The sequence below is a fragment of the Ixodes scapularis genome, unplaced genomic scaffold, assembly GCF_016920785.2.
Source record: "Ixodes scapularis isolate PalLabHiFi unplaced genomic scaffold, ASM1692078v2 PGA_scaffold8__174_contigs__length_109621045, whole genome shotgun sequence".
Taxonomy (NCBI): domain Eukaryota; kingdom Metazoa; phylum Arthropoda; class Arachnida; order Ixodida; family Ixodidae; genus Ixodes; species Ixodes scapularis.
The window spans coordinates 106,551,823-106,564,509 of NW_024609883.1; the positions used below are offsets into that span (position 1 = coordinate 106,551,823).

Here is a 12,687-nt window from a genome sequence, read left to right on the forward strand (position 1 = left end):
AAACTGTTTGTGGTGTGCGCCTTTCGTAGCAGTACAATGTCCTTCTAAAGTATTCTCAATCGGAAAAAAAAGAAAAAAACAAACACTATATTTTGAACATAGTCTTCGCAAAATGTTGCGAGTGTAGTAAGCTTCATTTGTCATTTAGAATTTTACTGTCCTGTGCAAACACTCACTCTTATTTGTTTTGCCTTCTTGATAAGAAGATGATCGTTTTCGTTTAATTAGGATTTTATTTCACGCACGCAATTCTGTAACTTGAGGGAGAAAAAAAAAACGAGTGTTTGGTTCTAGACTAACACTTTAAGATAACACTTCAAATGTGAGAATGCGACGGGAGCGGTCGACCCGTCGTATCTAGTTGCGTCGCTTCGTCAAGAGAGGTCTCGTGGGAGGACCTTCGCACACCGTACCTTTTCGCGGAGAAATATTCGCGCGTCGCAAGCAGCAGCAAGTTGCCGCCGATCGTTGTTCCCCTCGCTTGGTCTTCCAAACTGTTTGTGGTGTGCGCCTTTCGTAGCAGTACAATGTCCTTCTAAAGTATTCTCAATCGGAAAAAAAAGAAAAAAACAAACACTATATTTTGAACATAGTCTTCGCAAAATGTTGCGAGTGTAGTAAGCTTCATTTGTCATTTAGAATTTTACTGTCCTGTGCAAACACTCACTCTTATTTGTTTTGCCTTCTTGATAAGAAGATGATCGTTTTCGTTTAATTAGGATTTTATTTCACGCACGCAATTCTGTAACTTGAGGGAGAAAAAAAAAACGAGTGTTTGGTTCTAGACTAACACTTTAAGATAACACTTCAAATGTGAGAATGCGACGGGAGCGGTCGACCCGTCGTATCTAGTTGCGTCGCTTCGTCAAGAGAGGTCTCGTGGGAGGACCTTCGCACACCGTACCTTTTCGCGGAGAAATATTCGCGCGTCGCAAGCAGCAGCAAGTTGCCGCCGATCGTTGTTCCCCTTGCCTGGTCTTCCAAACTGTTTGTGGTGTGCGCCTTTCGTAGCAGTACAATGTCCTTCTAAAGTATTCTCAATCGGAAAAAAAAGAAAAAAACAAACACTATATTTTGAACATAGTCTTCGCAAAATGTTGCGAGTGTAGTAAGCTTCATTTGTCATTTAGAATTTTACTGTCCTGTGCAAACACTCACTCTTATTTGTTTTGCCTTCTTGATAAGAAGATGATCGTTTTCGTTTAATTAGGATTTTATTTCACGCACGCAATTCTGTAACTTGAGGGAGAAAAAAAAAACGAGTGTTTGGTTCTAGACTAACACTTTAAGATAACACTTCAAATGTGAGAATGCGACGGGAGCGGTCGACCCGTCGTATCTAGTTGCGTCGCTTCGTCAAGAGAGGTCTCGTGGGAGGACCTTCGCACACCGTACCTTTTCGCGGAGAAATATTCGCGCGTCGCAAGCAGCCGCAAGTTGCCGCCGATCGTTGTTCCCCTCGCTTGGTCTTCCAAACTGTTTGTGGTGTGCGCCTTTCGTAGCAGTACAATTTCCTTCTGTATTGAAAATCACAGCCGCGAAGATGCCGCCGACGTCGCGCTCACGACTACTGCCAAATTGGCCGCCACCGCGAGACTGGAAACCGCAGTTTTCTAACTGTGCTCGTGTTGGCTTTAGACTACTTTTTGAGCATCAAGAGTCCTTCTCAGAACAGCGCAAAGACTCTTTGCGTAGGCACGCCATTTTCAAAAAATTCCGTACGCTAAAATAGCGCACGCAAATTGCGAAATACGGTTAGCGTCCGGGGCATGCGCAGTGGCGATGACGCTGTCTGTTTCGTACGCAAAGCCTTTGCGTACGCTACTCTACAACTCTCTAGTAAAGGGGCGATTCAGCAATTTTTTTTAACTTTCAATAAATACAACTTGGAATTATTCCTCAATATTTATACCCCATGAAACACACGTTGCTTCGTTTCTCTACGAAATGGCAGTCGCAGAGAAAACCCGAGAAAAAGAATCACCGTTTAACACCTCAACTCGCAGCCAGAAAACGCGTCCACGTGATCGGGGGCCGATGATAAGATTCTAGCCCACCATAGCCACTGTATAAGCAGCATTTGTATATTGTGTCAGCGGGGGTCGCGAAGCTTGATTACGCAGTTCCGGGGATGGCATTGTTTGCATTGTCCCCCCAGCTTCGTCACCTGGGTATGCGAAGGAGAGACTGAAAGAAAAGGTTCGTGACGAAAACGCTCGTGAATAAGTGGTGTTGCATTCGAATATTCTTTAAAATTCTTAGATTAGAGCTTCCTACAAGTAGCGACATTCGTTGAAGCGCTGACTGCGTGACGGTGCAGGTTTTAGGAAAGGAATGGCGGCGCACAGCAGAGGTTTGAACCGTATGCAGCCATTTTGTACCAGCGAAATTTGCTTTGTCATTTGTATTGGTTGTTGTTATTTGTAAAAAGAAGGATCGAGGTAATTTAGTAATCTTGGGCTTCACTAGTTCCAGTAAGTTGGTGTAGAGTGAGAGACGCCTACGCAATATCGTTTCATGGCCCCATTTTAAAAAGCTTCTCCGAATTTGTAAAGCTGGCTTCCCCTTCTTTACACTTTGATTGCGGCGAAGCGCACCTTCTTTTAAATGCGATATCGTATGCGTCCGTTCGACGCGGCTTTAGAACTAACATGAGCGAGGAAATTTCGACCGTAAATTAGCGGCTAGAGCTTTCCCGCTATATCTAAGGAGACAACTTTAATCGGCGTGTAATTGGTGCCGTGTCACGTGTACCTGTGTCATTCTATGTGACATCACGTGACCGGGTGATCTGCCGTTGTCACGTGTCAATGTGTCACAAGGTGTGACGTCACGTGACACGTAACATCATATGACTTATCAGTGTCAAGCGATTATCGCTTCATCGGCTTCGATAAATTTGTGTTTAAAGAAACATTAAATATCGTTCGTTTTCTTTGTGCGTTTAGTCGCCGCATCAATACGCTCCGCAAGTGTGTCATAATGTTTCTTTGAGGCGCAGTCATATTGATCAAACAGTTAGACAAACTCGACCGAGGAAAACATGTTTCCGACAACACTGTCACATTGAGACAACATCAGCCGATGAGAAACATGTTTTTGTCACTCGGCAAGCATGTTGTTGGCCAACTTCTTCGAAACTCGGAGGACACCCTGTCACACCGAGCTGACGGCGCGTGCAACACGGGGCCGTCTTGCTTGCTTACCTACTTTCACGTGCGGTGCGGCGTCGCTGAAAATGTGCCTCTACTAAATTTCCGCGCATTCGAAAGGCCGAAAATTGTCATGAGACGACACCCACAAGTTACAGTGATAGGAAAAATTTTCATGAGAGGTATTTTACGGTTCTTATTTTATGGAAATGATCCTGATTCGCTGACACTGCAGCAAGCCCTGACCGAGGGAGGCAGTATCTGTGATAATCTCATGGTTTACGCTAGTCTATGGAGCTGTTCTGCGTTTCATGAATTTCTCATTTCAAGTGTAAGATACGCTATCGTTCACTGTACTTCAAAGCGTTTTCTGTAGCCAAGCGCTTAGTTCTAATAGTTTAAAAGTGCGACTGGCGGTTCGGCCGTCACAACGAATGGCATTATGGATATTTTTTATGCTGTCTATTTGCTTTCCTGTCTGCCTCGTGATCGCTTCATTCGCCCGAACATCCGGGGATTTCAAAACTATTTTACGTCTCTCCAGCTGCGGTTTCCAAGCTCCAAAGAGCAACAATCACTTCCGGCAGCGGTCGTTTTCAAGTTCCGAGTTTTTGTAGCGCTCGCTTTCGGGGATGAGTTTTGGCGTATCTTCAACGAGTAAATACGCACGCTATTTTTATCATTCTAGTGATATGTGGGCTGATAATTTTCAGCAATTCAAATCACAACTGACTCTTTGAATGCTCGAAACACTAGCTGTGAGATTTTCGTCAATCGCTCTTTGTAAATACGTATAAATGCTTCCAATATTCTCAGCTGCACACCAGGCTTAATATCGGTCGTTAAATTGTATTTGCCATCTCTTTATTTAGTTAAATTATTTAAAATAGACACGTTATTGATGGTGTGCTTCACGCTCGAAGCAGTATTTGTGAATGGTAAATGAATGGCACAAACTTCGCTCGTTCACCGAATCGGACAACACCCGTTGTCCAACACAAGTTGCTGCTGTTTTTGCTCCCGAAAGCTGTCACACCGATTCAACATTGTCGCTCTCCTGTTGTCTATGTTTTGCTGACGTTTCCGCCATGTGACAGGTTCGTTTGGCAACAAAACCAACGATCACCTTGTCGCCCGAAGGTTGATCAACATGTTGCGTTGATGTCGCCGACGCGCCGACGTGCTTCCTCACTGTAACAGGGCCTTGAGCGCATGGAGAACACTAGCTCTCGAGTAAAAAAGTGAAAGCCGTTTACAACTCCCTGTAACACCGAATTAGAGCGCAGCTCTTGAGGAGGAGGAGGGAAGGGTACTGGGGGGGTCACGTGACCGTCACCTGACGATGCCGATGATGTCATCAGTGACGTCACTGATGACGTCATTAGTGATGATGACGATGACGATGCGGATGCCGGTGACGTCATCAGTGACGATGACGTCATCGGGGAGGTCACGTGACCTCGCTGGGGGTCGTCACGTGACCTTGGGGTGACCTTGGGGGCCACGTGACCTTGGGATGACCTTGGGGGGTCGCGTGACCTTGGGGTGACCTTGGTTACGCCGACGCCGACAGCGACGCCAACGGATACGCCGACGGCGACGTCGACGGCGACGGCGACGCCGCTCAAGCCGGGAACGGGCCCCTAAGAGCTGCGCTCTAAAATGAAAATTAAGAAAGGAGGTGCCATTCGCCGGAAGATAACGAGAACGTGCGATGTGCACGCTGATGTAGTAACCAAGGTAGCGTTGTTGGAGACAAAAACAAAAACAAGTAGGAAAATGAAAACACGAGGTGCGCAACTATCGGCCACTCCAGCCACATCGATGGGCACCTAGCGGCTAAACCAGGAAGCTGTGGTGGCGGGTTCGCTCGCCAGCCTTCTCGAGCTAATCAGATGTTCACCACGCCTGGCGGTCTAGAGGCGAGGCCGTGAAAGTACACTCAAGAACACTCGACGGATATCGCCATAAAAGACGTCTGACGAGTACACCGCGTATATTTCCACCTCACAAATGTCCACACTGCAGACTTGTATATTATATCATCACATAATCAGCTCCACTGGACGCGGCACAACGGGCCTCCATGGCACTTGACTTTTAGCGGTTCCGCGCGGCTCTCCTGAGCCAATAAAGATTATTAATATTATTATAGGGACAGCCTCTCAATAAGCGGGGCTTGGAGCTTCGGCGCTCCATTCCCCGATTATCTTGCGGACGCTGCCATCTTTGCGCACTAAAGCAGAGCGGGCGAGCTTCTCATACGGCGTCACGAGGCTCAGACGATATTGTTCTGCTCTGTCGCGAACTATTTTAATATTTCTGGAGGACAGAAAACTGCTTCCTGCAACCTCGGACAAGAGCTTTTTAGATAATCGGCAACAATGATTTGAAGAATCGAGATGACCGACGCGTCGTTGCCCCGAAGCGCACAGCTTGTCGAGTGGTACTGACGAAAGCGCGTGAGCTTAGCTCAGCCGAATGCTTTCTTTATGCGAAAACTCGCGCGTATAGGCGCGAGTTCTCGCACTGGAAGGTGAATTCTATAGAATTCACCTTCCAATGCCACGTGCTCGCGTCCGTGCCTTTGTCAGCCCCGCAAATGTGACGTCAGAGTAGGCGATGTATACACCGACGTCACATCAGCTGCCACTGTGGTGACCTTGCTGCTTGCTGAGTGGCCCACCTTTTGCAGCACATATTTCGTACCAAGGAACTTGTGTTTCTCGGTCGGAACAAATAGGAATGACCACCAGCGGGGCGGAATGATCTCACGTGCGAGCCTCGTATACGGGCTTTTCCCTTGTCGTCACTATTCTGTGCGGTCCTGGCGTTGCGATCACATTGTGCGCAGGGAAGCGTACTGAAACTCATTTCTGCCTGCCGCTTTTGCTGCGTGTCGCGTGCTGTTATTACCGCTAAGCTTGTTGTCATCGCGTTTTTTTTTTTTATGTGCTTTGGTGTGCATATTTGTTTTTTTATATTCGCGGGCAGTTTTATCGTCGTACGCGGTCTTAAAAAAAAACAAAAAAACAACCGCATCTTCACGTGGTAAAGGATGTTGATTGGGGCGAAGCTCTGGTGGTGCTTGTCTGCGTAGACGCTGAGCCGCAGCATGCCGAGCCTTTCGTTCGTTTTCATCCATGTCACGCTGCGGTCAAATGCTCAAATGCGTATATAACCACGTTCCATACCACACATTCTCTTTCTGACGTGGATGAAAACGAACGAAAGGCTCGGCATGCTGCGGCTCAGCGTCTACGCAGACAAGCACCGGCAGAGCTTCGCCCCAATCAACATCATTCACAACGTAAAGATACGGTTTTTTTCCCCTACACGAGGACGGAAGCACGTGCTCACGTGCTCGTGACCCGACGGCGGACGGACATACGGACATGGCTAGCCCCCTAATAATCGAGATTATGCTGATGAATGAACCGTACTTGATCGAATGAATCAAAGTCTACGAAGCCGGCGAAATACAAAATCTTTGGAGGAGCCCCGATTGGAACTCCGGGTCTCCCAATGTCCGGTTGGATGTTCTAACCACATTCTACTCCGCCTTGTCTTGCTGGAGTCTCCCATCTGTCTTACGAATGCACCGCGACGAAATGTATTCAATCAGAGGTGTTCTGGAAGCCTGCTTTAACTTGCAGCAAGCTCTCCGACCTGTGGCGGCAAAGGACGAAACAAAAAGGGGGGAGTGGGTGGCACGGGATTACCGAACTAGAGCGATACCACCTGACGATACCACCCAAGGAAGAAAAAGAAACTGGACCTGCTTTGCGCCCGTCAACAACTTGAACGCCAGCAACTAGAACAGCGAAACTAGTACACCGCAGAAGTTTTCGTGGCTGAAGAAGGTAGACAAAGCAAAACACCGCATGAACTTCTACGTATTTAAGTGACATTGTAACCCAGAAAAATGGGGGGGGGGGGGGGACGGGACGAGACGAGACGGAAAAACACAAAGCTTTTTTGATAAGCCCCTCGGAGTCTTACCATCCGCCTCCGTGAATGGGCTCTGCGATGATATCATCAACCCATACTGAAATGCACCATCAGAGAAAAGAACAAAAGGAAAGCTGTTCCCGTCACTGCTAAAGAAGAGACCGAGCAGGCCTCGAAACGTCGGGCCCCTAATTTGAGGATCCTACCTCTTCATAAATCTGGGTTGCATAAAAAAGAATAATAAATTTAAAAAATAACAGTGTTTTTTTGTTGTTGTTGTTTTTGTTTTGTTTGTTTGTTTTTTTTTGAGGGGGGGGGGGGGCGGCATTAATTAAACCTACATTCGTATCCAATATGTGTAGGTACCTCTAAAGCCGTAACCACATTGCAAACGACACGATCAACGCTAAAGACAGGATTACATCTGCACAAAAAGGAGCTTCCAGGACAGCGGGGCGTCACTTAGTTTCTTCGGGACTCCGAAGAAGGTAACTGATGCGACCCGGTGCGACGAGACGTTCATTACATGGCTGTCTGCGACGAGATGCGATAATTCGCCTTAATAGACACTCGGCCGTAAGGCGACCCTCCATCATGATCCGCAGTCAGTCCCCATCCGCGGATTTTCGCCGTAATGGCACTGCACGGATTTAAAGCTAGGAACACCGACTCATCCAGTCGCGCTGTGAGCACCCACTCATTTTATCTGATGGCGTCGCGTCATGACCTTGTAGAAGCCGAGGAAGGAAAACGGGGCAACGCTGTTTTATTAAATGTATTTTTATCTCGTAAAAAAATATAAATACAGACGTCACCACACTTGTATGCAAAAGGTATCCAAACTACGTGCTCTTTAAATAAACGAAAAAAACAAAAAAAAAAAAACAACTCTGATCCACATGTCTTCAGCTCGTTGAAAAAATAGAGGCTTTAAAACAAAACACGAAAACACAAAACGCAAACCACCTTCCCATCTGAAAAAGAAATATAAAAAAAAAGCTGCATCCACAATTAATTTCTGAGCCAGGCCACGATTTCTAGAAACCTTTTAGCAGAGCAGGTGTTTTATGCTTAACTTTATTTTCAGGGGAAGCTTCTGTAAATCCTGTAAAACGTTATAAATATTACCAATACAACACTGGTCTCGCTCGTGGAAAAGGCCGCCCGCAATTCATGCTGCTTGTAAAGAAGAATACTGAGAGCATGTCTTGGAGGCTAATCACAACCGGAAGGAGGGCACTTGGTGCGTTGACGCCTTCAGTGTAACAAAACATGACGTTACGTGCGCATAAGTCTTACACGATGATGTAGAACACACTCGAAATACAAGCTCTTTTTATTTAAATGGAATGTGGTAGAAAGATTACATAAAGCGCTCGCTGTTAAAGTAAACAAAGTCTCAAAGTACGCGACTCTTTTATTTTAATTCAGCCCACTTCTCTATCGAGGGGTCTGGTTTTCAAGATGTTATTAAACCTGACTGTATTATTTCGAATATATTGATTCCAAAACGTTTTGTTTGTTTTTGTTTACATTGATTGTGTAAAACAATCAATGTACCGAGTAAAAAAAAAACAAAAAAAACTTTTAGTCGCGTTTTGTGAGGACTTGGTTGGCTTTGGTTACGAACGCAACACAGGTAAATCTTGAAAACAAGATAGCTTAATATAGCTGTGAAGGGTACTCTCTGTGCTGTTGTGCGTGTAGCATCTTTCAGACTGGGCTAGAGACAAAAAAAAAAAAAAGAAGAAGAGAAGAAAGTAACGCACTAAACAAATCCCGGAGACGGGGAAACAAAAAAGGGGACAACCAGAAGCACCGTCTAAAACCAACAGCCCATTGATAACAAGGACGTAACACTGTATCTTTATACGTCTCCTATTGTAGGCCAGCGCCGACCGCAGATTGAACACGAGTGCTGCGTCCGTGTTCAACTGGTTCAACCAGTGTTCAACCAGTGCAAAACACACACTGACGCAGCACTCGTGTGTAGTCTGTGATCCACGCAAACCTCAAGTAGCTGACGTACAAACTGAAACATTACGGCCTTCCTATCCAGTACGTACGTGTTCCCCACGCGGGGCGGCCTTCTGTGTTTCCTAGCCTCCGGGGTCCTTCAGCGTGGCTGTTCGTGGGCTCACCGGCGCGCCATCTCTTATTTCAGGAGACAAATTACGTTCGCTGTGTCGAAAGTTCGCGCGTCGAATAGAAAAGTTGGTCTCCCGCCGCGTTCTCCTAAATAACCAAAATAACCGACGTATGCAGTGGCGAGGAATGCGATCCGTTTGGTGCGAGCAACAATCAGACACTACGGGGCTACCCAAATCGATGCGACGCACAAAAAGACAAAAAGCGGGTACACGGTGTGGTCATGGTAGGCTTTCCAGATGCCCCTATACGTGTCTTTTCAGTAAACGAAATTGCGCATATTGAACGGATTGTTTCAGACAGCGTTGCGCCAAAGTTTAGGTTGTGCCATCAGCCCAGCTGTACGGGCTTTCAGACCAGGTTTTCTTCTTTTTTTTTTGCGTCTGGTGGGCATTGGGATACTGCGCAAAGTGTCTTGGAGGGCTTGCCCCTCAAGGTATGGAAGCGCACTACCAGGAAGACTGGATAGAAAACATTAGAGATAAACATACTAATATAATTCGCTTAGGCCTTAGGCTACAAGGCACAAACTGCTCTGATACCTCGCCATGAAGTTTTCTGGCTAAAGACGTCAAGGAAAAAAAAATATTTGCACCCGAAGGAAGTTTTTTTAGTTTAAGCCACTGAGTCAATCGGAAACAGAGCTCGTCCTTTTTATGTCTCTGAGTGGTTTTCATCGACTTCCCTTTCCTCCTCATATTTTGGCAGGTAGAATCCCAGTGAATAGAGGGAGGATATGATGTAAACTGGGATACCTAAGTGTCTTTCCCGAAGTCGTCGGATATTGTGCTGTGCTATCTTGCACAGGCCATACTGCGAGGTTGTGCTTCTTGCCTGGAAAGCTTAAGTCTGCGGATTCAATTCGCCAGCCTCTTTATGTGGGAATTCGTTTTATTACAAATATAAAACTAGTGGCGTATCTGTGTTTTTCAATATTACGATATTAGAGAGGGTTCGTAAGCAAAATTTGTTGCCTTAACATGTGGAGAGGATGTGCTGAGGGCACAAGTTTATTTAAGTAGAAGGCGAACGAGAGCTATTCTAAGAGGATGGAATACGAGAGGTGATGTACAATGTGTCAGCAGAGCAAGCACTTATGCGGAAATGCATTATTTCTTCAAGGATTAGGGACACATAAAACCACTAGTGATGAAGCCACATCGAAAAGCTTCGATGGTGCACCCGCGGACCGGAGCTCGTCCAGGGAAGAAGCAAACAATCTCGGCGTCGGCTGTGCTTTCGGTTCAGGCCGTGAAAGACACTGTCCATTTAAGTTTATCTGCCCACAATAGTTGGACCCTACGAATAGGAAAATGACAGAAAGTTTTACATTGTACGGCTTTGGTTACTGTAGGAGCGCTTCGCGATTATTTTTCATTTCGATACACGAAAAGCAAGTTGTTTTTTATATAAATTTCGAATGCACCAAAGAGCAGCACAATATTCGCACAAGTAAGCGAAGACGAGACAGGGAGGTGAAGGCAAGACGAATGCATATTCTGCCATGTGGGCTATTTGGTGACGGCACTGAGAGGTCACGCCCAATTTCGGCGAAAGCGTTCTGGAGTAGGAACGCTGTTCGGACGCGTTTAAAAGGTAGTATAAAAATATCCTTTTTTTTTTTCTTTTTTGCCCATTTTCTTTGAGAGCCCTTTTCCTTCATTTCTTGAGGGGCTGCTTCTTGGCGGGTCCCTTGCCGAAGCCCCTCCGCGTCCCTTTCAAGGTGCGCACCGTGGGCTCGAGCAGACCCAGCTGCCGCGCACGCTGACGTTCCTGGATCTTCTGGCGCAGTGTGAGCAAGGTCGCCGGGCTAGCCCCGGTGCCGTGCTTGACGTGCTTCCCCGTGAGCGCCCGAGGCGCCCGCTTTCTCATGCTGCAGTTGTACGTGTCGAGGCCGGACGCCAGCTCGTCGCTGTCTTCGACGGAGTCCAGTCCAGTCGCCGGCGAAGGCCTGGCAGCGCCGAGGGCCTGCGCCGGGATGGCGGCCGACACGGCGATGCCCTCCAGGTGTCGCTTGAGGAGTTCGTGCTCGTGCAGCCTCTGCATTATCTGCGTGTAGTATGCGTAGATGCTGAACGGCAGAGCTGCGGGCGCCAGCTGGCGAAGCTGCTGCAACAGGGTCTCCTGCTGCGGTCGCTGGTCGTTCGGTGGTGAGCATGGGAGGGAGGCTGGCTTCGCGTCTATCTCCGAGTTGAGTCTGGCGACCTTCAGTGCTTCCTCTTTAGCTTTTGTCTGCCCGTCCGCCGCATGTAGGCCACCCAAGATCCGTCGCTTTAGTGTCAGCGACGCGCTGCGTTCAGAAGGGGGAGAGGGAAGCGACTCCTCCGTTCCGGATCTCGAGGACTGACTGCTGTTTCGATGCTGAATCTCGCTGTCCGACTTGCACCTTGCTCGCATCAGACGCTCTACCAGGCTCTCGCTTGTTATCTCGAACAGACGGGAGCAACTGGACGAGCGCTTTACCACGGAGTCCTGGGCAGGAACGATGACAGACCGAGGGACCTTGGTCGAGGACAGGTCTTCCGGAAGGTCATCCTGCCGATGGGGCGGCGAAAGAGCTCTCGCTTCTAGGAAACGTATTAAAGTGGGATTGGAGTCCTTGTCGGTACGGTAGGGACAGCTGGAAACTCGTGATTCTGATCCAGACTTCGAGGATGAATCCTTCCGCAAGTCCAGCAGGGTGACGTCGCACTCGTCTCCTCTGCAGGAGCAGTCGCACTGGTTCTCCTTGTCATCGTGCGAAGACTTGGTCAGGGGGTTGCTTCTCGAGGCCGCGGGCTGGTCAGGGTCCTTTTCGTCGGGAGCCGAGAACCGAACTGCCTGTTCCGGAGGACCTTTACCCTGTTGAAGGACAGGAGGTGCTGGGGACGGCAAGGCGCTTTGAAAAATCTTCTGCCAGGCGTGGTGCATCGCGTGCGGATGAGACACCCGCCTCACGGAACCGGAGCTGGAGGCCTCCGCGTCGCTGTCATCGTTGGACGCATCTTCGGAGCTTTTGGGCGACTTCTTGCGCAGGTCCATAGGCAGGTCGTAACCGTTGTCGTCATGTCTGGCTCGATGGTCGTGCTCGGGCGAGCTGGAAGTTGAGGAGGAACAGGCCGGTCTGGGCAGGACGTCTCCTTCTGGAGACTCCTGCTTCATTTCAGCGGCCACGCTAATCGCCTTTCTTCTTTTTTCGCAGCGTGACCACACCTTCCCAGGTCATCCTGAAGGGGCCCTTCCTGGACGCTTCAAGGGGATCTGGGCGAGTCACTTCGGGGGGTTCAGGAGGCGACCAGGGGCTTCGGCGCTGTCACGGATGCTCTGATGGCCCATCCTGACCGCTGCTGCGTGTCACGTCCTGCGAAGTGAAAAGCAAGGGTTGATTAAGCCACGGCCGCGCTGTTAAAAATCACTCAAAAGACAGCCTGCAGACACAAGTCGCGTTTCTTCCTTG

At 48.2% G+C, this 12,687-nt stretch overlaps 1 protein-coding gene across 1 annotated transcript; it reads right to left on the reverse strand.

Annotated features, from left to right (window-relative positions):
* Positions 1-10,910: 10,910 nt before the first annotated feature.
* Positions 10,911-12,392, reverse strand: LOC8032594. Its single transcript, XM_029979363.2, has one exon. It carries the CDS (start codon positions 12,390-12,392, stop codon positions 10,911-10,913), a length of 1,482 nt encoding a protein of 493 aa, XP_029835223.2.
* Between the last annotated feature and the right edge of the window lie 295 nt (positions 12,393-12,687).

Bases quoted from the DNA above. Each gene is read 5' to 3' on its own strand.
- LOC8032594 (XM_029979363.2), bottom strand. From the start codon at position 12,392: ATGAAGCAGGAGTCTCCAGAAGGAGACGTCCTGCCCAGACCGGCCTGT.